The sequence below is a fragment of the Hemitrygon akajei genome, chromosome 18 (assembly GCF_048418815.1).
Source record: "Hemitrygon akajei chromosome 18, sHemAka1.3, whole genome shotgun sequence".
Lineage (NCBI taxonomy): Eukaryota > Metazoa > Chordata > Chondrichthyes > Myliobatiformes > Dasyatidae > Hemitrygon > Hemitrygon akajei.
The window spans coordinates 14,677,495-14,705,494 of record NC_133141.1 but is presented as its reverse complement, the minus strand read 5'-3'; the positions used below and the strand labels follow the sequence as shown (position 1 = coordinate 14,705,494).

Below are 28,000 nucleotides of genomic sequence, written 5' to 3'. Positions count from 1 at the left end.
TCTCTGTACAGATCAGATTCCATTCTCTGTTGACATTTCCCAGATCAGTGATCTCAATGACGCAGACAACAGCTTCATACAGAACCGGGCTATTCTATTTGAAATTAAGCTCCATGATCCTAGCCAATATTTAAAAGATGCTGACGTCAGCTTCACTTGGGATTTTGGAGATGGCAGTGGTACCCTTATCTCCCGGATGCATACGGTGACCCATATCTACCTCTCAACAGGAGTTTTCAAGCCAAGAGTAGTCCTACAGGCTGCCATACCATCTTCCGAGTGCAGCACAGCCAATCCGACTGCTGAGAGTTCAAATCCAATGATCTCAACCAGGAGCTTTGACCCCACATCAGCTCCCCCCGTTGTGATTTCTGAACTGACTGTGTCCCCTGCATCTAGTCAGCCAGCTGCAGGGGAGGTTTCCACAGGTAAGAAAGTTCCAGGATAAAAAACACTGGGGTTAAAGCTGAAATTGTTCATAACACTTTTACTTTTCATATTTGCCTGTTGTAGCTGAGTGAAGCAAAAGGACAACAGAAATTTTGGTCATGTTGATCCTAAAATCTGCAGATTTAAATTGTTTCAAGAAGAAAGCATTAATAGCTGCTTTCATTTAAAAACTGACTTTGAAGTAGTAAAATGCCACAGAAGTATTATCAAGCAAAATATTGGGACAGATAATTAATATCATAGTCAAACAGAAAGATTTAAAAAAGTATCTTAAGGGAAGAAAGAGGGGTAGAGAGATGGGTGGTTGGAGGGAGTGTGGATTTCAGAGCATGGGGCTCTGGCAGTTAAAGGCACAATCATTGAATGTGGACTAATTAAAGCTGAGGATGAAAAATTGGCACAATTCTAAGATCTCAGTGGGTTGTAGGACTGGAACAAAATACCAAGAGAAGAAGGGCAATGCCCTGGATGGATTTGAAAATGAGAATATGACATTTTAAGTTGAGACGTTGCTTAAGTGGGAGCCAAATAAGTCAGTGATGAGTCGGACTGATGAGTTAACAAGGGTTGGTGTGAGCTTCATCATAGGCTGCTGAGGTTTGGATGCGTTCAAGTACAAGTCTGAAGATGAGTCTAAAAGCCAAGGCATGAAACAAGAAGCAGAAGTAGGGGCAAAGGCTGAGCTGGAAGTAGGTAGTAGAATGAGAAAGGATCCATTCAAATTCTGAAGTATTGTATTTATTTTTCTTTAAAACATGAGTCTGTTTACAGAAAAGGTCAAGTTATTGTGTAGTATGCTTCCTTAAGGGAGTAGATTTGCTTATTGTCAGTTGTAATCTGTTTCTGGGTTTTAAGTCTCACAAATCATATTTCTGACTGGCTAAATCTTGTAACAGGACATAGCCAGACTCTCCAAACTGTTCAAATCAATCTGCTTTTGTTAAATTTCCACTCGTCACTACTGATCATAAATTTTTTGATGATGAAGGATGAATTTAATATATTTGACTTCTCAATAATTACAAATAAAGTCTTTGGACTGTGGGAGAAAAACTTGAACGTGGTGTGTCAAAATCTGTGTGGCTGCCTTCTTTGGCTCTTTGTCCTCTCAAAACAAGTAGATGGGTCATTTTACCTCAGTGTTCATGTGGCCGATTAAGATTTAAGATTGGCATTATTTATTAAATGTACATCAAAACATTGAAACATACAATGAAATGCGCCATTTGCGTCAATGACCAGCACATTCTGAGGATGTGCTGGGGGCAGCCTGCAAGTGTCGCCACGCTTCTGGTGCCAGTGGTAGCACGTTCACAACCCACCAGCCCTAACCCTAACCACATGTCTTTGGAATATGGGAGGAAACCTGCATGTGGGAGGTTGTGGGAGGGGAGAACGTACAAACTCCTTACAGACAACGAACGGTGAGTATCGAACCATGATCTTAAGCATTGCACTAACTGTTATGCTACCATTCCATACCGTGTCTTAATTAGGAAGTGATCAAAAAAAGTAGAATTGAGCAGATGTTGCAAATCTGTAATAAAAACAGAAAATATTGGAAATAACTAGCAGATCAGATAGCATCCGTGGAGGGAGCTAATGTTTCAGATCAATTACCTTTCTTCAGAACTGTCCTGAAGTAAATTTGTAAACTTGAAACATTAACTCTGTTTCTCAATCCACAGATGCTACCTGACCTACTCATTATTTCCAGCATTTTCTGTTTTTACTTAGAGATTAATCTTGCTGAGCCAAAGTATTAAAATGCAAGCATTGCAAGCATAACTGCAGATTCTAACTCATCATTTTCCAGTTTTGCAATAGACTCACATGGCAAGACTAAAATATCTACCATTGAAATAGTGAATTAAATATTATTAAAGACATTAACATGTCTAAATATCTGTAGAATTATTTCAAATGTCATTTGAAACCAGTAGAGTCGTTCAATAGCAACTATGCAATTCTATGTTTAGCAAGATGTTACCTGAAGATGTTGAAAACTCCGCCCTGCACTCAATACAGATGCCAGGAGCTTTATCTCTTGCTCTTAATATTACAATAAATGACTAGTCATTTTTAAAGGTATTAGATATGGAATGTTGGTACATTAAGGTATATTTGTTTAATTCTCAAGTAGAAAGATACAAATGAATTTGATATTAACTTTGCCTCTGTCCAGCACATCTGACAAAGATTTCAGAAATGCATCTTTTTTTTTCATAGGAAATACTGCTCCCCCTCAACCACCAACAATTGAACCTATAGCTGTAACTTCTCCAGTACCACCATCTCAGCAGGAATCAATCATAATTTCCACTGTCACCGGGGGTCCTGTTCCGATTCCTTCTTCCACCATCAATTCTGCTGCCCCTGATGAAACTTTAAATGCAGTTATTGCTGTTTCAGAACAAGATATAAATGCAGCAAGCCCTGCTACTGATGATGCTATAAATGCAGCCCCAGAGCAAGCTACAAATGCAGCAACTGCAGCCCCAGAGCAAGCTACAAATGCGGCAACTGCAGCCCCAGAGCAAGCTACAAATGCGGCAACTGCAGCCCCAGAGCAAGCTACAAATGCGGCAACTGCAGCCCCAGAGCAAGCTACAAATGCGGCAACTGCAGCCCCAGAGCAAGTTACAAATGCGGCAACTGCAGCCCCAGAGCAAGTTACAAATGCGGCAACTGCAGCCCCAGAGCAAGCTACAAATGCAGCAACTGCAGCCCCAGAGCAAGTTACAAATGCGGCAACTGCAGCCCCAGAGCAAGCTACAAATGCAGCAACCCCAGTCACTGATGAAGCTTTAAATGCAGCAATCGCTGTTTCAGAGCAAACTATAAATGTGGAAGCGACCAGTGCAACTGTAAATGCAGCAACTCTTGCCACTGATGAGGCTATAATTGCAGCAACCTTCATCACCGATGAAGCTCTAAATGTGGAAAACACTGCCTCAGAACAACCTACTGGTAAGTTTCCAATTTGCACTTTTTAAATAACTTTTAAATGATTAAAAAGAATTGAAATGTTTTATAGAGATCTGAAGCTCATACTGCATTGGCCTAGACTAAATTTGACAAAATTATTTCCTTCAGTGTAATCTCATTGAGTGGTAAAGTTTGATTGAAAACCAGGAATTTTGTGATCTGAAATTACTGCAACCAAGGGTTATATTCTTAGGCCGTAAGACCATAAGACACAAGAGCAGAATTAAGCCATTTGAGCTATCGAGTCTGCTCCACCATAATATCATGCCTGATTTATTATTCCTCTCAAGTCATTCTCCTGCCTTCTCCCCATAACCTTAAAATCTTAAAATACATTGTTCCAATATTGTTGAGTGTTCATTCCTTCAGCAACAAGGTCACAATATGATGCCATGAACATAATGACCATGTCATTGGTTTATCTACTGTATTTTTATGAATCTATAGATGAACCTGCTACAAATTTGATTCTAGATAGTGAGACAACTGCAACAGGCACTAATCAAGGATTGCTGCTGGTGAAACGACAGGCTCTAGAAGACCCAGCAGATAATTGCTTTACCTATCGCTATGGCACCTTCACGACTACCATCAATACCATTCGTGAGTATGGGTATGAAATAGATATCTCCACCAACAAATGGATTAATCAAATTGGAAAACTTTCAAAACTATCAGGCTATTAAATTCTAAAGAAAGCCAAGTGTTCTATTACTTTGAAAGATGCAAAAAAATTTAATCTAAGATTTTGATGTGATAATTGGTAATGACTATCGTCTGACTAATCACTGGATTACACAACAAGTAGAGAAAAGCTTTGTCATTGTGGATACAACACTAATAGTTTTTGAGAGCAACAAAAGAGCGACTCTGGATAATAACAAGCAGTGCCAGAATTTCTTTTAATTAAACTGATATTAAAAGTTTGTTCCCATAAGCCCAGTTTTGGAGTTTACTAATCTGATCACTGTTCCCTCTAAGCTGTGCGGGTATGCAGCCGCACAGTGACTGAAATGCTCTCGTGCACCTAGCCTTTGTTGCCACGCATATAGACAATGGATTTGTAATAAAGACAGGTGAGAAAAAGTTTACAAAATGTGAAAGATTTTCTTTGTTGTAATGTATTTCAATATACCCATCAATTAATAAATAAATTCAAAAGTATTTGATTTTTCAACTTGCTTTCTAAATATTCATAGTATGCATATTACAAAAAAAAAGTTAAAGTGCTGAGCAATTTTCAGGCCATGTAAAAATTTGCTGCTCAGAGCAGTGGTTGGTCCATGCAGCTGTAAAATATTAGAGGGAACATTGAATGTAATACACCACTAGAAAAGTAAATACCCCTAAATCAATGGAATTTGTTACCTTATGCCCCAATTCCAATGTCCAGTTGTATAGAAAGGTCAAACTACAGATTGGCCCAAGGTAGTGCAATGAAATTGGTTTAATCACACTGCTAAGTACTAGACTAGTGCACAGAATAGGCTGCCCAAATAAAAGGCTGACCCATTTCCCTATCATCTGCTGGCAATTTTGTGCTGCAACTCATGCATACTCAAACCTATCACTGTAATTGAGATTAATTGAATTATTTGCTGTTACCAGAATTTGGATTTGAGGGATTTTACTGAAAAGGATGCTGAGTGAGATTGGCTGTTTCTGGATTAATGACTTGTCTTGCTTCTCCTTTTCTTTCAGAGAGCATTGAAAGTGTGGAAATAGTGCAAATTTCAAATGTAGTACCTGGCTCTGTGTCAGAGATGCAGCAAAATGCCGTGGATTTCACAGTGACCTGTCAAGGAAGGTGTGGTGCATATACATTTTGATTAAGTTTCTTATTTACTGTAAACCAGTGGTATTGAAACATGGCTCCACTTGCAATAGCAGTACGATTCTGAGAAAATGTTTCAGGCTACTCGTGCGGCTGCTTTCAGTGAACTTGTACCCCCGGTCCTTCTGTTCCGCAATACCTGGTAGTGCTCTGCCATTCACACTGATTCACTGGTTTGAAAGTCCAAAATGTATCACCTCACACTTAATTAAGTTGAAATCCATTTGCCATTTCTCAGCCCATCTCCCTAACCAATCAAGATCTCTTTGTAATTCATTACTATTTCAAAAATTCCTGATAACCTTGCAACTGGCTTGAGGATAAAACTTCAAAGTACAATAACAGATGTTGTACATCAAGGGAATGTAATTGTTGAATTGAACAATTTAATTAACATGGTTGGAAAGATAATTGGTCCTAACTGTAATCCTATTGATTTAGTTTGAAATACCAGTAGTCCATTTCCTGATATTTTGCCAGAATTTCCTTTTTTTTGGTCATTTGGCCATATTGAGGGAATGCAACACTTCAACACCTATGATCAGAGCAAGGACAAATGTGCTTTGATCATAAGATCTTGTCTTTCTAAACCCAATTACTTATTTTCCCTTTTTCAACAGCAAATGAGATATTCCAAAAGGCACCTTTAAAATTTGTTCATGTTCTTTTGCTGATTTATGGTGAAAGAACAGTTGCACAATGAGGAGGTGCAATTTTAAGTATTGTAATTTATTTTTCAGCTTCCCAAGTGAGATTTGTACTGTTATCTTGGATGCAGACTGTATAAATCCTCAGCAAACTGACTGCAGTGAAGTGCTACCTGCCAATGAATGTCAACTTATCCTCCGCCAATTCTTCAACTCCTCTGGGACTTACTGTGTGAATGTTTCGATGACCAATGCAGTCAGCTTGGCTGTTGCCAGTGCACGTGTTGATGTGAACCCAAGTAAGTCCGTTTAACAAAATGAGTGAGTATCATGCAACCCTCGGTTATGTTAATATATTCTGTCATCTATTCTGAATGGAACTAATAAAGTCAGGAGTATATCTTTATAAATTCCAGTACAAAACAACTGAATAAGAACTGGAGTTTCTTAATCTCATTATTAGTTGATCATTAACTCTCCATATGCAGCCAGAGGAGCAAGTCTATGTCCTGTATGGCAGGCTAATCTGGAAGATTAGGTTGCATGGGATTCGGGGAGGGGTGGATTCAGAATTAGCTCAACAATAGGAAGCAGGGGGTGATGGCTGAAGTTTAATTCTCCGACTGGAGGCCTGTGACTAGTGGGATGCCCCAGGCATCAGAGGTCTCTGATATTCATTATTTCTGTAAATTATTTGGATGTGAATGAACATAGTATGACTAGCAAGTTTGCTGTTGATTCTAAATCAAGGAGACTTATTGATAGCAAAGCAGGTTACGATGAATTACAAAGAGCCAGTGGATCAGTGAATGACAGGCTGCTGACAGAGGGATTTGGGAATACAAGTACACAGTTCACCAAAAGCTGCACAATTAGACAGGGTGCTGAGGAAAGTGTTTAACATGTTGGCCTTCATCAGTCACGGCATCATGCTTAGGAATAGAGACATTATGTTGCAGTTACATAAATTATCAGTGAGTATCGTGCACAGTTTCAGTCACCCTGTTATGACAAAGATATTGTCAAAATGGAGATGTGCAGAAGTGATTTACAAGGATGCTGCCTGAATGAGAGGGCCTGGTTTATAGTGAGAAATTGGCCACACTGGATCTTTATTCCCTGGAGCACAGGAGAATGAGGGCTGACCTCATAGAAGTTTATAAAATCATGAGGGGTATGGATAAGGTGGATGCTCATAGTCTTTTTCCTCAGAGTAGATAAGTTCAAAACTAGACGGCACAGATACAAGACGATAAGGGAGAGATTTAAAAGAGACCTGAGAGGTAACTTTATACAGAGGTAGGAAGTACCTGGAATGAGATTCTAAATTGGACAAAGGCTAATTTTGATGGTATCAGAAAGAATCTGGCAAGTGTGGATTTGGACAGTATGTTTCCAGGCAAAGGTGTGTTTGGTAGTGGGTGGCCTTCAAAAGTGAAGTTCTCAGAGTACAGAGTTTGTATATTCCTGTTAGAATAAAAGGGAAGGATAACAGGTTCAGGGAACCCTGGTTTTCAAGAGATATTGAGGCCCTGGTTAAGAAGAAGAAGGAGGTGCATGATAGATATAGGCAAGTAGGGACAAATGAGGTGCTTATGGAGTATAAGAAATACAAGAGAACACTTAAGAAGGAAAGCTGGACGGCTGAAAGAAGGCATGTGCTTTCTCTAACAGACAAGGTGAAGGAGAAACACAAGAGTTTCTACAGATATATGAAGAGCCAGGGAAAGAATTGGTCCTCTGGAAGGTCAAACTGGTCATCTATGCATGGAGCCAAAAGAGATGGGGGAGATCTTCAATGAATTTTTGCATCTGTATTTACTCAGGAAATGGACAGAGTCTACAGAAGTGAGGCAAAGCAGCAATGAGGTTATCAACCTTTTTCAGATTACAGAGGTGTTTGTTGTCTTGAGGGCAAATTAGGGTAGATAAATCCCCAGGGTATTTCCTCAGACCCTGTGGGAGGCTAGTGCAGAAATTACAGGGGCCCTAGCACAGATATTTAAAACATCCTTAGCCACAGGTGAGGTGCTGGAGGATTGGAGGATAGCTAATGTTGTTCCATCATTTAAGAAAAACTCCAAGAATTAACTGGGAAATTATAGGCTGATGAGCCTGACATCAGTTGTTGGAAAGTTATTTGAAGGTACTCTAAGGGACCTGATATATAAGTATTTGGATAGACAGGGACTAATTAGGATAGTCAACATAGCTTTGTGTGTGGTAGGCCATGTCTAACCAATCTTATTGAGTTTTTTGAGGAGGTTACCAGGAAAGTTGAGGAAGGCAAAGCAGTGAATGTTCTACATGGACTTTAGCAAGGTCCTTGACAAGGTCCCACGTGGGAGGTTAATCAAAGTGAAGTAATAAATTGGATTAGACATTGGCTCTGCGGGAGAAGTCAGAGAGTGGTAGTAGATGGTTGCATCTCTGACTGGACACTGTGACTAGTGGAGTACTGCTGGGATCGGTGCTGGGTCCTTTGTTGTTTGTCACCTATATCAATGATCTGAATGATAATGTGGTTAACTGGATCAGCAAATTTGTAAATGACACCATGATTTGGAGCATAGTGTACCGTGAGGAAGGCTATCAAAGCTTACAACAGGATTTGAACCAGCTAGAAAACTGGGCTGCAAAATGGCAGATGGAATTTAATGCAGACAAGTGTGAAGTGTTTCACTTTGGGAGGACAAACCTGAATAGGGATTACACAGTGGCAGGTTTTCACTGAGGAGTGCAGTAGAACAGAGGGATCTGGGAATGCAGTTCCATAATTTCTTGAAGTGCATCACAGATAGACAGGGTCTTAAAGAGAGCTTTTGGCATATTGGCCTTCATAAATCAAAGTATTGAGTACAAGAGTTGGTATGTTATGCTGAAGTTGTATAAGACATAGGTGAGACATATTTTGAAGTATTGTGTACAGTTCTGGTCACCTACCTACAGGAAAGGTATCAATGAGATTGAAAGAGTGCAGAGAAAATTTACAAGGATGATGCTGGGACTTGAGGACCTGAGTTATAGGGAAAGATTGAATAGGTTAGGACAGGGGTTCCCAACATTTTTTATACCATGGACCAATACCATTAAGCAAGGTTAGGAACTCCTGGGTTTGGACTTTATTCCCTAGAGTGTTGGAGAATGAGAGTGAGAATGAGGTATACAGAATTATGAGGGGTATAGATAGGGTAAATGTAAGCAGGCTTTTTCCACTGAGGTTGGGTGGGACTACAACCAAAGGTCTCAGGTTAAGGGTGAAAGCTGAAATGTTTAAGAGGAACACAAGGGAAACTTCTCCACTCAGAGGGTTGTGAGAGTGCAGAATGAGCTGCCAGCGGAAGTGGTGGCTGTGGGGTCAATTTCAACATCTAGGAGAAATTTGGATAAGTACATGGATGAGAGGGGTATGGAGGCTGTGTCTGGGAGCAGGTTGATGGGACTAGGCAGATTAATAGTTCAGCACAGACTAGATGACTAGAACTGGCAAGATCAAAACCTGATTAAAGAAAACTGTTACATTGAATATACTTGAAATTAATGTCACAATACCCAGCATATTAATAGAGTCATACAGCATGGAAACAGGCTATTTGGCTCACCATGTCCATGCCACCAATGGTTATAATCCATCTTCTAGCATATGGCCCACAGGTTTTAAAGACTAGGTGATTCAAGTGCCCATTTAAACACCTCTTGTATGTTGTCAGTGACTCTGCTTCCATCACTCTCTCAGGCAGTAGATTCCCACTCTCAGGGTGTAAAAGGTCCTCCTTAGATCCCTTCTAAATCTCTTACCCCTTACCCTAAATCTATGTACTCTAGTTTTATTCACTTCTGATAAGGGATATAGTTTCCTGCAGTCTACCCTATTTAGAGCCCTTATAATTGTATATATAGTACATCAACCATGCCACTTCTTCTATTCCAGAGAAAACAGACTTAGCCTCTCTGGTCTCCTCCCATAACTGAAATGCTCAAGTCCAGGCAACATGCTGGTGAATCTTCTCTACACCCTCTCTATCATTCTCACATCCTTTCTATAATGTGGTGCATGCACTGTTAGACTATTTATCCACGTGTACTTACCCATCCTCTGATTTTTACTTAGAGATTGAACAGTGTTTTTTTTTTATGGTCTCTAGATCATGGTCTCTTTGAGGGCTTTGCTATTGCTTGCATGGTGGGTGGTGGGGGGTGCTGATGTTTTCAGCTGGGAAAAGCAGCTGCTGTCTATGCATGGGAGGAGGGAGGGGGCTTTGGGGTTCTAACGTTTTTCTGTCATTCATCCTTTGGGGTTTTTTCTTCTGTTTCGTGGGTGTCTGCGAAGAGTAAGAATTTCAGGTTGTATATTACGTACATTCTCTGATATTAAATGGAACCATTGAACCACTGAAATTGTCATCAATATTCTGCATATTAATTAACTAAACTAATGTAATTTTGAGTGATTAACAAAACTCTTTTCTCAGCTGCAGGTGGGACACCAAATACCACTGAGGCACTAGTACTTGTTGGAATGTTTCTCATTGCTAGCATCATTGGAGTTGTAGCTGTTACCTACAGGTTAGTGTTCACAAGCAGTACAGTGAGAGAGAGGAACTTAGTTCAGGGATGATTTGGCAGTTGGCTTTTCTTATTAAACTCTGAACCCAGAAACAGTTCCATCTAAAAGCTTGTAAATAGATTAAAGATGAAAGAGCAAGAGATTGTCCAGGGTATAAACTGAATAAAATCATGTTCAAGCATGGCAAGACAAGTTTCTACCAGTGGGGTAGCCTAATAAAATGAAACCTGTGGAAAATTCTGTGCTTGCTCTATGCATAGAGTTATGGTGAGGTCATTAACTCAAGATAACAAATTAGAGATAGAAGTCATGCAGTTTAAAGATCAATGTATCACTTTCACTGTTGACGTAGATAAAAAGATCAAAATATTAACTTAGAAGCAGGTTAATTGCCCTGTGTCTGTTAATCTAAAACTTGAGTATTGTCCTGGAATTTTAGCTTATTTCAACCAACCAAAGTCTTGTTACCTTGAAACCCAAAGGAGTGGATGCTACCAGTAGGAAAAAAGGCAGCTGACATTCAAAGTCAGGTAAATTTAGGTTTTTATTGGGGGGGGGAGGCAAGAAAATTAGAATTTAGTTTCTCTCTTTTCAAACGAACATAGGAGAATCACCATTTATGGGACATACTTGATCTGAATATATATGACTGCGTATCAGTATATAGGCATCCGTTAGTCTCGAGAGAACATGGATTTGTGCCTTGGAAAGTTTCCAGGGTGCAGGCCTGGGCAGGGTTTGTATTGGAGACTGGGGGTTGTCCATGCTGCAAGTCTCCCCTCTCCACACCACCAATGTTGTCCAAGGGAAGGGCAAGGGCCGATACAGCTTGGCACCGGTGTCGTTGCAGAGCGATGTGTGGTTAAGTGCCTTGCCCAAGGACGCAACACGCTGCCTTAGCTGAGGCTCAAACTAGCAACCTTCAGATCACAGACCAACACCTTAACCTCTTGGCCATGTGCCAACAGTGAATGACACTAATAACTTAGTTTCTAGTTTTTGGTCAAATCATTTATAAAAACTTGTTAAATATTCTTAACTTTCAACAGTACCTTCCTATTGACTGAGGATAGAGTAGCATTTGGATCTAACGGCTCATCAAATTGTACCGCTTTGACATAATTGCAGAAGGCACTTCCTACTTTAAATCCACTTCACAGAATTATCTCCTATTTAACAGGAAGTACAAGGAATATGCTCCATTGCATCAGGATCCCTCGAGGATTCATTCCGAGTGGATTCCAGAGAGAGGAGTGGTGAACATTTTCCTGAAAAACATATTCAGCCGTCCACGGAGTGGAGTGGGCGAGAATAGTCCCCTGCTGCACGGGTGTGTTGTCTGAATCATTTCACATGAGTTATTAAAGCAAATTCATGTAACTAATAAAATGTAATCAAAGTGTAATTGCATATGTGGGCTTCTTTAAATGGATGAACGAAAACAAAAGGAAAAGGATACACACCATGAGAACAATAAAATAAAACTAAAATGCCAGGCTGCTTGTAACCTTCACTTGCCTCCTATTGCTTCAATTCTGCTAGTGCCACTTGTGGCTTAATGGACAATACTCTTGCTCAAGTCAAATTACTAGTCATGCAGAATCTTGGCTGACACCCCAGTGCTACATTATTGGAAGTGCTGTCTTTCAGAGACATGATAAACTCAGCCTGATAGTGTACTCTCTTGCAAGTGGAACAAGTGCCACAACTGCCCCTATACCCCTTCCCTCTCTACCATTCATAGTCCCAAACAGTCCTTCCAGGTGTGAGGCAACATTTCACCTGTGAGTCTGTTGGGATCATCTACCATATCCAGTGCTCCCTGTATATCGGTGAGACTCGACGTAGATTGGGAGACTGCTTTGCTGATCACCTACACTCTGTCCACCAGAAAAAGCAGGATATCTCGGTGGCCATCCACTTAAATTCTTCTTCCCATTCCCATTCTAACAGTTCAGTCAGGCCACACTCAGGTTGGAGAAGCAACACCTTATATTCTGTCTAGGTAGTCTCTAATCTGATGGCATGAACATTGATTTCTCAAACTTCCAGTAATTGCCCCCCACCTCTCCTTCTCTATTCCCCAGTCCTGTTTCCCTCTTTCACTTTATCTCCATACATGCCCACCACCTTCCTCCGGTGCTCCTCCTCCTTCCCTTTCTTCCATGGTTTCAACCCTATCCTATCAGATTCCCCCTTCTCTAGCCCTTTATCTCTTTCACCAATCCACTTCCCAGCTCTTTATTCCCCCCTCCCCCTCTCCCAGTTTCACCTATCACCTACCACCTTGTACTTCTTCCTCCCCTCCCCTACCTTCTTGCTCTGACTTCTCATCTTTTTTTTCCCAGTCCTGCCGAAGGGTCTCGGCCTGAAACGTCAGCTGTTCACTCATTTCCATAGATGCTGCCTGGCCTGCTGAGTTCCTCCAGCATTTTGTGTGTGTTGCTTCGATTTCCAGGATCTGCACATTTTCTTGTGGTTGTGAGCATAATCTCTCAGTGGATGTAGAGGTTTCCATGGTGCAGGAGGGTAGGGGAGCTATTTCTGATACTTGGACCGACATTTATCTATTAATCAACATCACTATGTTATTCCCATGTCATAGCTGTGGATGCTGGATGCGCACAAATTGGCTGTCCCATTTCCTATATTACAACAGTGTCTACACTTACAAAGCAAAGTGCTTTGGAACACGTTGAGATCGCAAAAGGTATATTAAGAAGCCTTTTGAGGAAATATTACAAACTGATCAGCAAAATTGATACCAATTTATTAAACTTGGCCATGATGGAAATTGCTCTGTCATTAACTCTTCATACCATTTGAAAACATTTATTTTAGCTTTGGCTTTGTGTCCATTCTCCAAGGTGAAAGGACATGCACTATTAGATGGTAAGAATGAGTTTAGGATGTCTCCGTTACATCATCAAGTAACATCTCATATGGGGAACTTCTCAGAATAGCTCCAAAGCTACAAGCTCCCTTGTGATGCTTAATTCATTGTTCAATTACTAAAATCAGTCTAAACAATCATTTATCATCAATCTTCTCCTTTCTGTAATTTGGCAGCTTCCAACTTTATCAAACTTTTTACAACTATTTCAAAGGCAACTTGGAACCAGCACAGGCTCTTTCAGCCCCATTGTATAACCATATAACAATTACAACACCGAAACAGGCCATCTCAGCCCTTCTAGTCCGTGCTGAACGCTTACTCTCACCTAGTCCCACTGGCCCACACTCAGCCCATAACCCTCCATTCCTTTCCTGTCCATATACCTATCCAATTTTACTTTAAATGATAATACCGAACCTGCCTCTACCACTTCTACTGGAAGCTCGTTCCACACAGCTACCACTCTCTGAGTAAAGAAACTCCCCCTCGTGTTACCGTTAAACTTTTGCCCCCCTAACTCTCAACTCATGTCCTCTTGTTTGAATCTCCCCTACTCTCAATGGAAAAAGCCTATCCACGTCAACTCTATCTATCCCCCTCATAATTTTAAATACCTCTATCAAGTCCCACCTCAACCTCCTACGCTCCAAAGAATAAAGACCTAACTTGTTCAACCTTTCCCTGTAACTTAGGTGCTGAAACCCAGGTAACATCCTAGTAAATCTTCTCTGTACTCTCTCTATTTTGTTGACATCTTTCCTATAATTCAGTGACCAGAACTGTACACAATACTCCAAATTCGGCCTTACCAATGCCTTGTACAATTTTAACATTATTCTCAATTCTCAACTCCTATACTCTGATTTATAAAGGCCAGCATACCAAAAGCCTTCTTCACCACCCTATCCACATGAGATTCCATCGTATTTTGATTCTACTGAGCAACAATATTTTAAGAAATATACATTAATATTCAGGTACTAAAACATAAACCATGAGTAAGCTCAGGACACACAGCAATAATTGAACCTTATCTTGTACAGTATCTGATTTCCCAGTGCCACCATCTTTATTGGAAGAATTCCCGTCACAGACTGCGAGGTTGTGAATTCAAACCCCGCCTAAGCAAGCATAAAGAAGCTAGGCTGACAAAACATTGTCGTGTTGACTGAGGAGCTATCTTACAGATGGTCCTTGTGTTGAGATTCTAAACTGGAGAAAGGCTTATTTTGATGGCATCAGAAAAGATCTGGCAAGTGCAGATTGGAATAGGTTGTTTTCATGCCTGATGAGTGGGATGCCTTCAAAAGTGAAATTTCAAGAGTATTGAGATTGTATGTTCCTGTTAGAGTAAAAGGCAAGGATAATAGGTTTAGGGAGCTTGGGTTTTGAGAGATATTGAGGCCCTGCTTAAGGAGAAGGAGGTGCAAGCAGGTATAAACAGCAAGGAATTAATGAGGTGCTTGAGGAGTATAAGAAATGGAAGAGAACATTACAGAGGTAAATCAGGAGGACATGAGGTTTCTCTGGCAGAGAAGGTGAAGGAGAATCCTAAGGGCTTCTACATTAAGAGCAAAAGGATAACAAGAGACAAAATAGACCTACTTGAAGATCAGCATGGTCATCTATGCATGGAGCTGATAGTGATGGGGAAGATCTTAAATGGATTTTTTTGCACCCATATTCACTCAGGAGACAGACACAGAGTCTAACCAACCGAGGCCAAATGGCATGGAGCATATAAGGATTAAAGAAGAGAAGGTTCTTGCTGTCTTGATGCAAATTAGGATGGTTAAATCTCCTGGGCCTGATGAGATGTCCGCTCAGACCTTGTGCAGGGACCTAGCAGGGATATTTAAAATATCCTTAGCCACAGGTGAGCTCCTGGATGACTGGAGGATAGCTAATGTTGTTCCATTCTTCAAGAAAGGCTCTAAGAATAAGCCAGTAAATTAAAGGCCTTTCAGCCTGACGTCAGGAGTGGGCAAATTATTGCAAGGTATGCTATGGGATTAGATATATAAACATTTGGATAGACAAGGCCTAATTAGGGATAGTCAATACGGCTTTGTGCATGGTAGGTCATAGCTAACAAATCTTATAGAGCTTTTTGATGAGATTGATGAAGGAAAGGCAGTGGATTGACTACATGGACTTTAGCAAGGCCTTTGAAAAGGTCCCACATGGGAGGCTGGACAAGAAGGTTCAGTCGCTTGCCATGAGGGATGAGGTAGTAAATTGGATTAGACATCGGCTTTGCAAAAGAAGCCAGAGAGTGTAGTAGATGGTTGCCTCTATGACTGAGTGCTGGGTCCATTGTTTGTCATAAGACCATAAGATATAGGAGCAGAATTAGGCCCATCGAGTCTGGTCTACCATTTCATCATGGCTGATACATTTTTCCTCCTAGCCCCAATTTTCTGCCTTCCTCCGTATCCCTTCATGCCCAGTCCAATCAAGAATCTATCAACCTCTGCCTTAAATATACATACAGACTTGGCCTCCACAGCTGCCTGTGGCAAAGAATTACACAAATTCACCACTCTCTGGCTCAAGAAATTCCTCGTCATCTCTGTACTAAAAGGACGTCCCTCTATTCTGAGGCTGTGTCCTCTGGTCTTCAACTCTCCCACCATAGGAAACATCCTCTCCATATCCACTCTATCAAGGCCTTTCACCGTTCGATAGGTTTCAATGAGGTCACCCATCATTCTTCTGAATTCCAGTGAATACAGGCCCAGAGCCATCAAACACTCTTCATCTGACAAGCCAGATAGATATCATATTTGTTCAGGTTAACACAAAGGAACAGAATGTCTGATTTAGGAGTCTGGCATTGGGAATGCAAACAATGTGGTGTGCCCAGCAGAACTACCTGACTATAACCAAAGTAGTAATGCCTGGGAGGTTCATCAATGTAGTTTGTTTATTCTTCCAGTGAATTTGAATAATTATGCAAAGATAGTATTGCTGGTATTTATACACGTCTGCCTCAAAAATATATATAGGCGGGTAGAGATCCCTGCGGCCTAGTTGACCACAAATTTTGTGCTGGGTCTGAGATCCTCAGCTGGGCAAAGGCTGTGCTGGGGGGATTGAGGGTGAGGATGAATTTTATTACCGATGTTTACCTGCTGAGCTCTGTCAGCAGGTGGGCAGAGGAAGAGATCTATTACACTCTCAAACCTCCTTGAAGAAATACAACATCCCTACTGAGAATCCTTGGCCCTTGACAACTCAAAGCAGAGAGAAATTATTCAGGGTGGCGTTGAGCATCTTAAGTCCATATGTTGGGAGCACACAAGGCCTCGTGAAAATAGCAGAAGGAGTAAACCACTTCACAAGCTACTCACCTGCCAGGCATCTGTAGCAGAATCTGTGCTTCCTGCATTGGGTTCTGAGGTGATAGATGAGGCCAAAGAACTAACGAGGAAGCAAAGCATTCTTGATCCTGAGGGACCACCTAAGAAGAAGAAAAATGTAAAGGAACACTTTATAGCTCACTGTCATTTGAGCACTATCCATATATAAATATATATACACTATATATACACTGAAATAACAATCAGCAAACAGATAAATTACTCTCATCTGACGTATTCATGGAAATTTGCTGTGTACATGTTGGCAGCTGCAATATCTGGAGATCAGTGCAATGCTGAGAAATGATCTTGGCTTGACTTAAAATCAATTTGTAGAATTAGAATCAATTTGGGTCATGTTAAGAGATAGCAAAGGGTGGAAAGTATTTGGTAGGCCATCAAATAATAACTGCAATATTGGATACGGCATAATCAGGAAATTTTAAAAAAGCATTCGAACAATGGTAATGCAATAATCTGCATTAAACTGCATAAAGACTGGATAAGTCAGGTTTGCTGTAATAAGGTGGAAAATTAATTAATGGAATGCACTTGAGATGCTTTACTAAATCAAGATATCACGGATCAAGGGACCACAATCTCACTGAAAGTGGTAGGCACTTTAGGACTGAAATGGGAAGTGGAGCTGCATGTAGCGTAACCTCAGAGCTCCAATAACCTCAGTTTGAATCTGATATCTGATGCCATCTGTGTGGAGTTTACATGATCCCCCTGCAAGTGCGTAAGTTTCTTCTGGGCGTTCCAGCTTTCTCCCACATCCCAAAAGTTATGCTAGTTGTTTGGCTGATCACCTGCTGATAAAGTAGCATTACACCTGCAGTTTTCCAATCCTTGGGTACCTCTCCAGAATTGAACAAATTTTAGTGGATTACCACCAATACATCTACTGGCTCGGCAAACACTTCCATTAAGATCCTGGGATGGAAGCCTTCAGATTGGTCAATTTTCATGGAAATCTAATTCCCACCCTTCAATCTCAGCTCCTCCATGATAATTAAGTGCAGGATTCAAACACTGAGATCATCTGATAGCCAAATATCCAGAGTTGTCTGTGTGCTTGTACGCACATGCTGTTAAACTTCTACTTCACTCAATACAACACATTTAAAATGTCATTAACTCCTGACTGGGGCTTGAGTTTGTGGACAAAATATCTAAAGGCATTGTGGTTGTATAGTATTGCCTCCTCTTCTATCTCAAACAGTTCACAAACATAAATAACTTACACTTAGATCTTCCTAAATAGTAAAAAGATATAATATTCCCGGTTACTTTCTAATAACCTCTGTTGTAAAATGTACATGATTCTGGTTATAACTTCGCTGTAGACTGTTTTGACAAAATGTGATTTTCAAATTGAGAAAAATCAATCAGGTAGATTTTGCCTCAAACTCACAGACTGATGAAAAAAAAATTCCCATGGTTACAAATCAGAATGCCTTAATAAAATGAACTATCATAGCAACCTTTCATAATGAAACACACTGCCTGAGGAGATCATGTTTGTCTTATTGAAATATGTTTTACTTATAAATGTAATGTAACTGTCAAAGGAACACAATAACAGAGCAGGTAATACATATAATGGGATTATGCAGACATTAAAGTATTGACAGGCGATTTGATAAAACATTTGATAAAATAGTGTCACTGAGAAATTTGTGTGCCCCTGCACCCCTAATTTTATGCAATTTTAAAAGTTCAGGTCAATAAGAATCAAAATAAATGCCTAGGAATGAACATCATAGAGTCACAGAACACTACAGCACACAAACAGTCTCTTCAACCCATCTCGTCTATGCTGAACTATTAATCTGCCTAGTCCATTGATCTGAACCCGGACCATAATCCTCCACACCCCTCCCATCCACATACCTATCCAAATTTTTCTTAAATGTTGAAATCGAACCGGCATCCATCACTTCCACTGGCAGCTCATTCCACACTCTCACCACCCTCTGAGTGAAGTTCCCCCTTATATTTCCCTTAAGCATTTCACCTTTCATCCTTAACCCAGGACCTCTAGTTCTAGTCTCACCCAACCTCAGTGGAAAAAGCCTGCTTACGTTTCCCCTATCTATACCCCTGTCAAATCTCCCCTCATTCTCCTAAACTCTAGGGAATAAAATCCTAACCTATTCAACTTTTCCCTATAACTCAGGTCCTCAAGTCATGGGAAGATCCTTGTAAATTTTCTCTGCACTCTTTCAACCTTGTTTACATCTTTCCTGTAGGTAGGTGACTAAAACTGCACACAATACTCCAGATTAGGCCTCACCAACATCTTATGAAGGAATATGAGGAAAAGGCAAGAGATTGAGCTGAGAAGGAAATGGATCAGACATGATAAAATGGTGGAGCAGAGTTGATGGGTCTTGCCTCAAAAAGACAACAAGCATCATCAATGATACCCACCATCCAGGCCATGCCATCTTCTCCACCTGTGCATTAATAAAATTACACCTAAATATTTATTTCTGAAGATCAGATTTTGTATTATATCACTACTTATGTAATATGTCTATTCAATTGTGATACAAAATGGAATTGTGGAAGTTGTCTCTTTGAAAGTTTCAGTCATGCCTTTAAAAAGACTTCAAGTGGTTGGTTGCCTGTTGCTGGCAGCCTGGAAAACTGGAGGCCATGTACATCTTATGCGCCTCCTACTGGCCAAAACAAGAACAACTAAAGTGCAGTATAACATGAAAAAATAAACATTTCTTTTAAGTGAATAAGAGAAAGGAGGAAAATTCATCATTATTTGCTGTCCTTTATTTAAATATTGACCCTTCTTTTGTGACAGTGCTAAAAGTGTCAGATCTTTTAGAGCTGAATTGTTGTTCAGAACTAAATGAGGACTTTTCATTCCTTTCAACAACAATATTATCTCCTCCCATTTCCAGGGCACCTTTAAATATGGCAAAATGCCATAAGGCACTTGACATACACATTTATAAAAAACTGATACCCAGCCTCATAATGATGAGCCACACCTGCTTGATGACTTTGCTTTTAGAATCATCTTAAAGGGGCGAGGGAGGCAGGAATGTTGAGGATATTTGGAGCCTATGAGTCTGGCACTGAAGTTCGAACCATCAATGCTGGGGGAGCAAAGATAATCAGGTCCGAATTAGAGGAGCACAGTTATCACTCAGGGTTGTAGAGCTGAATTAAATTACAGAGATACAGAGGAAGGACACTGTGAAAAGATTTGAAAACATGGATGAGAGCTTTAAACCTAAGCCATAGTGTAACAAGGATTCAGGGCAGGCCAAGAGGCACAGGAAGGTAGGTAATTGTTGTGAGTTTTGACATTGACAGTACAGTTTTGTATAATCTCAAATATACAGAGAGAACAACAAAGGAGACTACAGGAATAGTCAAGTTGTGCTTTTAAACTTAGTGTGAGGAATTTGGAACATGTTAAACAGGTTTGAGGAGAAACAGTTCAATTGACAGCTTAAATAGATAGATAGATAGATACTTTATTCATCCCCATGGGGAAATTCAACTTTTTTTTTACTGCTTCACTTAAAATATCTATTACATCAACTCACTATGGCTTGAAAATTACCCAAATATAAACAGTTGTTCACAAACCTGTAAACCAGTATCAAAATTCCAAATTAAATAATAAATGCAAAATTTTGGGGGGTTATTTGATCACAAATTAAGGCATAAAATGAATAATCATAAACTTGAATCATGACAGTGATCTAATTTTTTAAAATGCATCCTTCATTAGAGCCCCATAGTTATAATCCAAATTATCAATTTTTAAAATCTGTGCTAAGCAGTGACCATACACAGCTAACTTTCACACAAACTCAACTGCCTTCTCTATCCCTCAACGACGAGAAGAAAATGATCAATCACTTGGACTTAAGGGCTGGAGGGATGGACAGGTTAGGGAGGAAAGCACAGGTGAGGTTATAGAGATACTTGAGCACAAGGACAGAAGTTTTTAAAACCCTGAAGCTCATAATTAGTGTGTCATGTTCTGAGGTTAAAAATCAACTGCAGAACATCCATCTTCTCTTGAACATTATACACCCTACTAGATCAAGGACATCAAATCGCCCTCTTCTTTGTGGTGGCGTGTTGGGGAGGAAGCATTAAGAAGAAGGACGCCTCACGTCTTAATAAGCTGATAAGGAAGGCGGGCTCTGTCGTGGGCAAAGTACTGGAGAGTTTAACATCGGTAGCTGAGCGAAGGGCGCTGAGTAGGCTACGGTCAATTATGGAAAACCCTGAACATCCTCTACATAGCACCATCCAGAGACAGAGAAGCAGTTTCAGCGACAGGTTACTGTCGATGCAATGCTCCTCAGACAGGATGAAGAGGTCAATACTCCCCAATGCCATTAGGCTTTACAATTCAACTGCCAGGACTTAAGAACTTTTTTTATAGCTATTATTAATGCTTTTTGAGTTAGTGATTTAGATGCATATCATATTATTACTGAGTTAAGTATTGTATGTAATGAGTTTTTGCTACAACAAGTGTATGGGACATTGGAAAAAATGTTGAATTTCCCCATGGGGATGAATAAAGTATCTATCTATCTATCTATCTATCTATCTATCAATACACATAAGCCATGAGTCTATTATACTTCAGTACAAGTGCAATATAACCACAACAAAATAACTAGTTATTTCTTGTTGGTAATCAACCATCTGACCTGAGAACTAACCAAAAAACCCAGGGTGTTGCTGTATAAAGTAATTTGTTTGTACTCCCTTCAAGTGAAATAGCTGCAATTCAGGACCTCAATAATGACAAGAGTGAATTATATCTTTTATCATAAGGCCATAAGTCACAGGAGTAGAATTAGGCCATTCGGCCCATGTGTCTGCTCTGCCATTTGATTTATGGCTGATTCTTTATCTTTCTCAACTCCATTCTCCTGCCTTAAAGAAGTTCCTCTCTTTGCTGTTACAGAGCTGTGAGAAGCAGGGGTGTTGCTGTACTATAACTCTAAGGCAGCCAACTACACCAGCACAGGCATGAGGCTTTGCAAGCTGCAGCATTTCATGCTGCTGTCTCACAGCTCCAGCAGCCTGGGTTTCATCATGATCTTGGATGCTGCTTGTGTGGAGTTTGCATGGTTTCCTACATCCCAGGGATATTCTGTTCGGTTAATAAGTTATCCCTAGTGTGTTGCTGGGTGGCAGGAGAATTGGACAGTGAGGGAGGGGAAGTTGAGAATAGGCTGCGGGGAAATAAAAGGGGGAATCGGGCTGATGGGAGTCAATATAGATTCGAAGGGCTGAATTTTCCCTTACGGGATCTTAGTAAATTAAAGAAAAACTTTGGACCTGTGAGCATACAAACCTGGGTACAAACAAAGCACAAAGTCCCAGAAAGCTACTGCACAGCACAAACAGCTTGCTTTACAATAGAATTTTAGCAAAAAGCCCAATGAATATCATTTGAGATTTTGGTTCTGAGTCATCCTCATGCATGATGTACACTGTGACATACATGCTACTATCCAACACTTTGTAGCAGTTCATTTGCCCAATTCATCGCCCAATGAATGGAAAGCCTGCTTCAGTATAAATTGAAAGTGATCTATCTGAGGCACAAGTCTCCAGACTATTGCCGGGATTTTGTCTGGGACCATAGCCTTTGCAGTATCCAGTGCTTTCAGCCGTTCCTTACATTACGTGGAGTGAATCGGATTGGCTGCATACTGACATCTGGAATGCTTGGGACTTCTGGAGGAGGCCGAGCTGGATCATCTACTCAGCACTTCTGACTGAAGATTGTTGCAAATGCCTCAGCCTTACCTTTTGCACAGGTGTGCCGGGCTCCTCTATCATTGAGGATGGGTTATTTGTGGAGCCTCCTCCAGTGAGTTGTTTGATTGTCCACCACCATTCACAGCTGGATGTGGCAGGACTACAGAGCTTCGATCTAATCTGTTGGTTGTGGGACCACTTAGCTCTATCTCTTACTTGCTGCTTTTGGTGTTTGGCATGGAAGTAGTCCTGTATTGTGGCTTCACCAGAGTGATGCCTCATATTGAGGTATACCTGGTGTTCTCGGCATGCCCTTCTGCACTCTTCATTGAACCAGGGTTGATCTCCTGGCCTGATGCTAATGTTAGAGTGGGGGATATGCTGGGTCATGAGGTTACAGATTGTAGTTGAGTACAGTTCTGCTGCTGCTGATGGCCCACAGCGCATCATAGATGCTAGATCTGTTTGGTCTATCCCATTTAGCATGGTGGTAGTGCCACACAACACGGTGGAGAGTTTCTTCAATGTGGAGATGGGATTTAGCCTCCACAAATATTGTACAGTGGTCACTTCTACAAATTCTGTCATGGACAGATGCTTCCATGGTAGGCAGGCTGCTGAGAATGAGGTCAAGTGTGTCTTTCCCTCGTGTTGGTTCCCTCACCACCTGTTGTAGTCCCAGTCTAGTAGCTCTGTCCACTCCTGGTGATGGATATTGAAGTCCCCACCCAGAGTACATTCTGTGCCCTTGCCACCCTCAATGCCTCCTCCAAGTGCTGCTCAACATGGAGAAGTACATAGAACATAGAAATCTACAGCACATTACAGGCCATTTGGCCCACAACGTTGTGCCGACCATGTAACCTACCGATTCATCAGCTGAGGGAGGATGGTATGTGCTAATCAGCAGTTGGTTTCCTTGCCCATGTTTAACCTGCTGCCATGAGACCTCATGGGGTCCAGAGCCGATGTTGAAAGTTGCCAGGGCAACTCCCTCTCTGTGGTATACCTGTGTGCCACCACCTCTGCTAGATCTGTCCTGCCAGTGAGACAGTACATACTCAGGAATGGTGATGGTGGAGTCCAGAATGTTCGCTGTAAGGTATGATACTGTCAGTACTTCCTAAGAAGGTTGGCGTCATTCAATGTCTGTAGTGAGATGCTGAAGATGTTCTATAGGTCAGTTGTGGAGAGCGCCCTCTTCTTTGTGGTGGCGTGTTGGGGAGGAAGCATTAAGAAGAGGGACGCCTCACGTCTTAATAAGCTGGTAAGGAAGGCGGGCTCTGTCGTGGGCAAAGTACTGGAGAGTTTAACATCGGTAGCTGAGCGAAGGGCGCTGAGTAGGCTACGGTCAATTATGGATAACTCTGAACATCCTCTACATAGCACCATCCAGAGACAGAGAAGCAGTTTCAGCGACAGGTTACTATCGATGCAATGCTCCTCAGACAGGATGAAGAGGTCAATACTCCCCAATGCCATTAGGCTTTACAATTCAACCGCCAGGACTTAAGAACTTTTTAAAAGCTATTATTAATGCTTTTTGAGATAGTGATTTAGATGCATATCATATTTTTTTTACTGAGTTAAGTATTGTATGTAATTAGTTTTGCTACAACAAGTGTATGGGACATTGGAAAAAAAAGTTGAATTTCCCCATGGGGATGAATAAAGTATCTATCTATCTATCTATCTACAACTATGTCAGGCTGTTGCTTGACTAGTCTGTGAGACAGCTCTCCCAGCTTTGGCACAAGTCCCCAGATTTTAGTAAGGAGGACTTTATAGGGTCAACAGCGCTGGTTTTGCCGCTGTCATTTCCAGGTTGATGCCGAGTTGTCCGTCAGGATTCATTCCTTATTATTTTATTTTTAGCAGTTGGACACAACTGAATGACCTGTACAATAAGGACAGGTTGCACTTGAATCTGAGCGGGACCAATATCCTGGCAGGGAGGTTTGCTAAGGCTATTGGGGAGAGTTTAAACTAGAATTGCTGGGGGGTGGGAACTGAACTGAAGAGACGGAGGAAGGGGAAGTTGGCTCACAAATAGAGAAAGCCTATAGACAGTGTGAGAGGGAGGATAGGCAGGTAATAGAGAAGGGATGCGCTCAGACTGATGGTCTGAGATGTGTCTATTTTAATGCAAGGAGTATCATGAACAAAGCAGATGAGCTTAGAGCGTGGATCAGTACTTAGAGCTATGATGTTGTGGCCATTACAGAGACTTGGATGGCTCAGGGGCAGGAATGGCTACTTAGAGTGCCAGTTTTTTACATAGAAACATAGAAAACCTACAGAACAAAACAGGCCCTTTGGCCCACAATGCTGTGCTGAACATGTACTTACTTCAGAAATTACCAAGGCTTACCCATATCCCTCTATTTTTTCTAGATGTTTTAGATGTTTCAGAAAGGACAGGGAGAGAGGCAAAAGAGGCAGGGGTGTGGCACTGCTGATCAGAGATAGTATCACAGCTGCAGAAAAGAAGGATGCCATGGAGGGATTGTCTACTGAGTCTCTGTGGGTGAAAGTTAGAAACAGGAAGGGGTCAATAACTCTACTGGGTGTTTTTTTATAGGCCACCCAATAGTAACAGGGACATCAAGAGCAGATAGGGAAACAGATTCTGGAATGGTGCAATAATAACAGGGTTATCATGATAGGAGATTTTAATTTCCCCAGTATTGATTGGCATCTCCCTAGAGCAAGGAGTTTAGATGGGGTGGAGTTTGTTAGGTGTGTTCAGGAAGGTTTTTTGACACAATATGTAGATAAGCCTACAAGAGGAGAGGCTGTACTTGATATGGTATTGGGAAATGAACCTGGTCAGGTGTCAGATCTCTCAGTGGGAGAGCATTTTGGAGATAGTGATCACAATTCTATCTCCTTTACCATAGCATTGGAGAGGGATAGGAGCAGACAAGTCAGGGAAATGTTTAATTGGAGTAAGGGGAAATATGAAACTATCAGGCAGGAACTTGGAAGCATAAATTGGGAGCAGATGTTCCCAAGGAAATGTATGGCAGAAATGTGGCAAATGTTCAGGGGATATTTGCGTGGGGTTCTGCATAGGTATGTTCCAATGAGACAGGGAAAGGATGGTAGGGTACAGGTACAGAAGAAAAGAAAAGCTTATGAAAGGTTCAAAAAACTAGTAATGACAGAGATCTAGAAAACTAAAAGGCTAGCAGGAAGGAGCTTAAGAAGGAAATTAGGAGAGCCAGAAGGGGCCATGAGAAGGCCTTGGTGAATAGCATTAAAGAAAACCCCAAGGCATTCTACAAGTATGTGAAGAGCAAGAGGATAAGATGTGAGAGAATAGGACCAATCAAATGTGACAGTGGAGAAGTGTGTGTGGAACCAGAGGGGGTAGCATCAACCGTAGGATTGAGTTTAAGAGCCGAGAGGTAATGCTGCAGCTATATAGGACCCTGGTCAGACCCCACTTGGAGTATTGTGCGCAATTCTGGTCACCTCACTACAGGAAGGATGTGGAAACCATAGAAAAGGTGCAGAGGAGATTTACAAGGATGTTGCCTGGATTGGGGAGCATACCTTATGAAAATAGGCTGAGTGAACTTGGCCTTTTGTCTTTGGAGCGACAGAGTATGAGAATAATTATCATCCTCTTAAAGGTGTGCTAGACGACTGTTGGAAACAAGGAAGAGTCTATTTAGTTTTGGGTGGCTGGATTTCTTATCACACTAGGAATATTGGATTATGCGATATCTCCCACTGTAGATTTCTCGGTAACCACTTCTTGCTTTTTTTTCCAATGAGTTTAGTTGATTTTAGGTTACCTGATTTAATAAAATCTAAGGACTCCTTTATCCTTGAGAGTCTGTTGGTCCATCAATATATAAAGGAAAATATATTAACCATTTTTACAGATGGATCAAAAGATGTTTTAACTGAGAATGTTGGTGTGGCTGTTTTTGTGCCTGAATTACAGGTAACAATAAAGAACTGTCTTCCTAACCATTTATCAGTATATAGAGCAGAATTGGTTGCCATCATTTTAGGCTTACTGTGGGTGGAGGAAATTTGTCCATTTTAAGTTGTAATATGTTGAGATTCCTTTTTGGTTTTGATGAGTCTAACAGTCAATCTAGGAATAAGTCAGATTTACTGTTGGAAGCTCATCAAACATTATTTCATACTCAAAGTATTGGTTGATACGTTTTCTTCCTATGGGTCCCTGCACACAGAGGTGTTGAGGGGAATGAGCAGGTTGATTGATCAGCTAAAAAAAGTTGTTAAAAGTTCAACTGTGGATATAGACAATCCACTTAGCAAATCAGAAGCTAAGGAGTTGGTCGGGTTAATAATTAGGGGGTTATGGCAACGTGTGGGATAATGGGCAGAAGGGAGACACTTTTATAGAATATATAAAACTTGGGTTTATGGGAGAAGGGGGTAAAACAAGAAAGGAAGAAATTATTTTGATACCACTTAGAATTGGGCACACTATGCTTAATTATTCCTTATACCTTGTTGGGAATCATTATTCTGGGTTGTGTAGGTTTTGTCATTATAAAACAGTTAAACATATTATTTCAGTGTGAAGCATATAAGGTAGAAAGAAATCAAATGCAGGCTTCATTACAAGCTTTGGGGGTTGATAGTTTTCATTTAAAAACTTTAAGTTATGGGAGCAATTTTAATTTAATTCACAGTATTATCTTTCATTATTTACAATCTATAGGGCTTTTTGAGGTAATTTAAGCAACACACACAAAATGCTGGTGGAATGCAGCAGGCCAGGCAGCATCTATAGGAACAAGCACTGTCGACGTTTTGGGCCGAGACCCTTCGTCAGGACTAACTGAAAGAAAAACTAGAAAGAGATTTGAAAGTAGGAGAGGGAGGGAGAAATCCGAAATGATAGAAGACAGGAGAGGGTGGGGTGCAGCTAAGAGCTGGAAAGTTGATTGGCAAAAGGGATACAGAGCTGGAGAAAGGATCATGGGACAGGAGGCTTAGGGAGAAAGAAAGGGGGAAGGGAGCACCAGAGGGAGATGGAGAACAGGCAAGGAGTGATTGTGAGAGGGGCAGAGAGCGGGAAAAAAGGGGGGGAATAATAAATAAGGGATGGGGTAAGAAGAGGAGAAGGGGCATTAACAGAATTTAGAGAAATCAATGTTCATGCCATCAGGTTGGAGGCTACCCAGACGGAATATAAGGTGTTGTTGATCCTACCTGAGTGTGGCTTCATCTGGACAGCAGAGGAGGCCATGGATAGACATATCGGAATGGGAATGTGACGTGGAATTAAAATGTGTGGCCACTGGGAGATCCTGCTTTCTCTGGCGGACAGAGCGTAGGTGTTCAGCGAAACGGTCTCCCAGTCTGAGTCGGGTCTCAGGTAATTTAGCTTTTATTTGATGAAGAAACAAGGGGTTTTCCACTCCAGTTCAGTTGGTGGCGGTAATACGCCTTTAACCCTTACACACTGTTTGGGTCAAATTTGATCCATTTTGACAT

The 28,000-nt window shown here is 41.0% G+C and overlaps 2 protein-coding genes across 4 annotated transcripts in view; one reads left to right on the top strand and one right to left on the bottom strand.

Annotated features, from left to right (window-relative positions):
* pmela (premelanosome protein a) overlaps positions 1-11,981 on the top strand; it is a 28,896-nt gene extending 16,915 nt beyond the window's left edge. Inside the window, exons 6-12 of one of the 3 annotated variants that reach the window (XM_073070913.1) lie at positions 12-428; positions 2,680-3,420; positions 3,886-4,041; positions 5,140-5,245; positions 6,013-6,218; positions 10,398-10,485; positions 11,667-11,981. In XM_073070913.1, coding sequence (XP_072927014.1) covers positions 12-428; positions 2,680-3,420; positions 3,886-4,041; positions 5,140-5,245; positions 6,013-6,218; positions 10,398-10,485; positions 11,667-11,829 — 1,877 coding nt within the window. In that variant the 3' untranslated portion in view covers positions 11,830-11,981. Of the gene's footprint in view, positions 1-11; positions 429-2,679; positions 3,421-3,885; positions 4,042-5,139; positions 5,246-6,012; positions 6,219-10,391; positions 10,486-11,666 lie in introns of all 3 variants that reach the window. The other 2 variants (XM_073070912.1, XM_073070914.1) reach the window with 2 other exon arrangements.
* Positions 1-28,000, bottom strand: part of cdk2 (cyclin dependent kinase 2) — a 99,159-nt gene that overhangs the window by 70,248 nt on the left and 911 nt on the right. The window contains exon 2 of the mRNA XM_073070917.1: positions 16,736-16,845. Coding sequence (XP_072927018.1) covers positions 16,736-16,773 — 38 coding nt within the window. The 5' untranslated portion in view covers positions 16,774-16,845. The remainder of the gene's footprint in view (positions 1-16,735; positions 16,846-28,000) is intronic.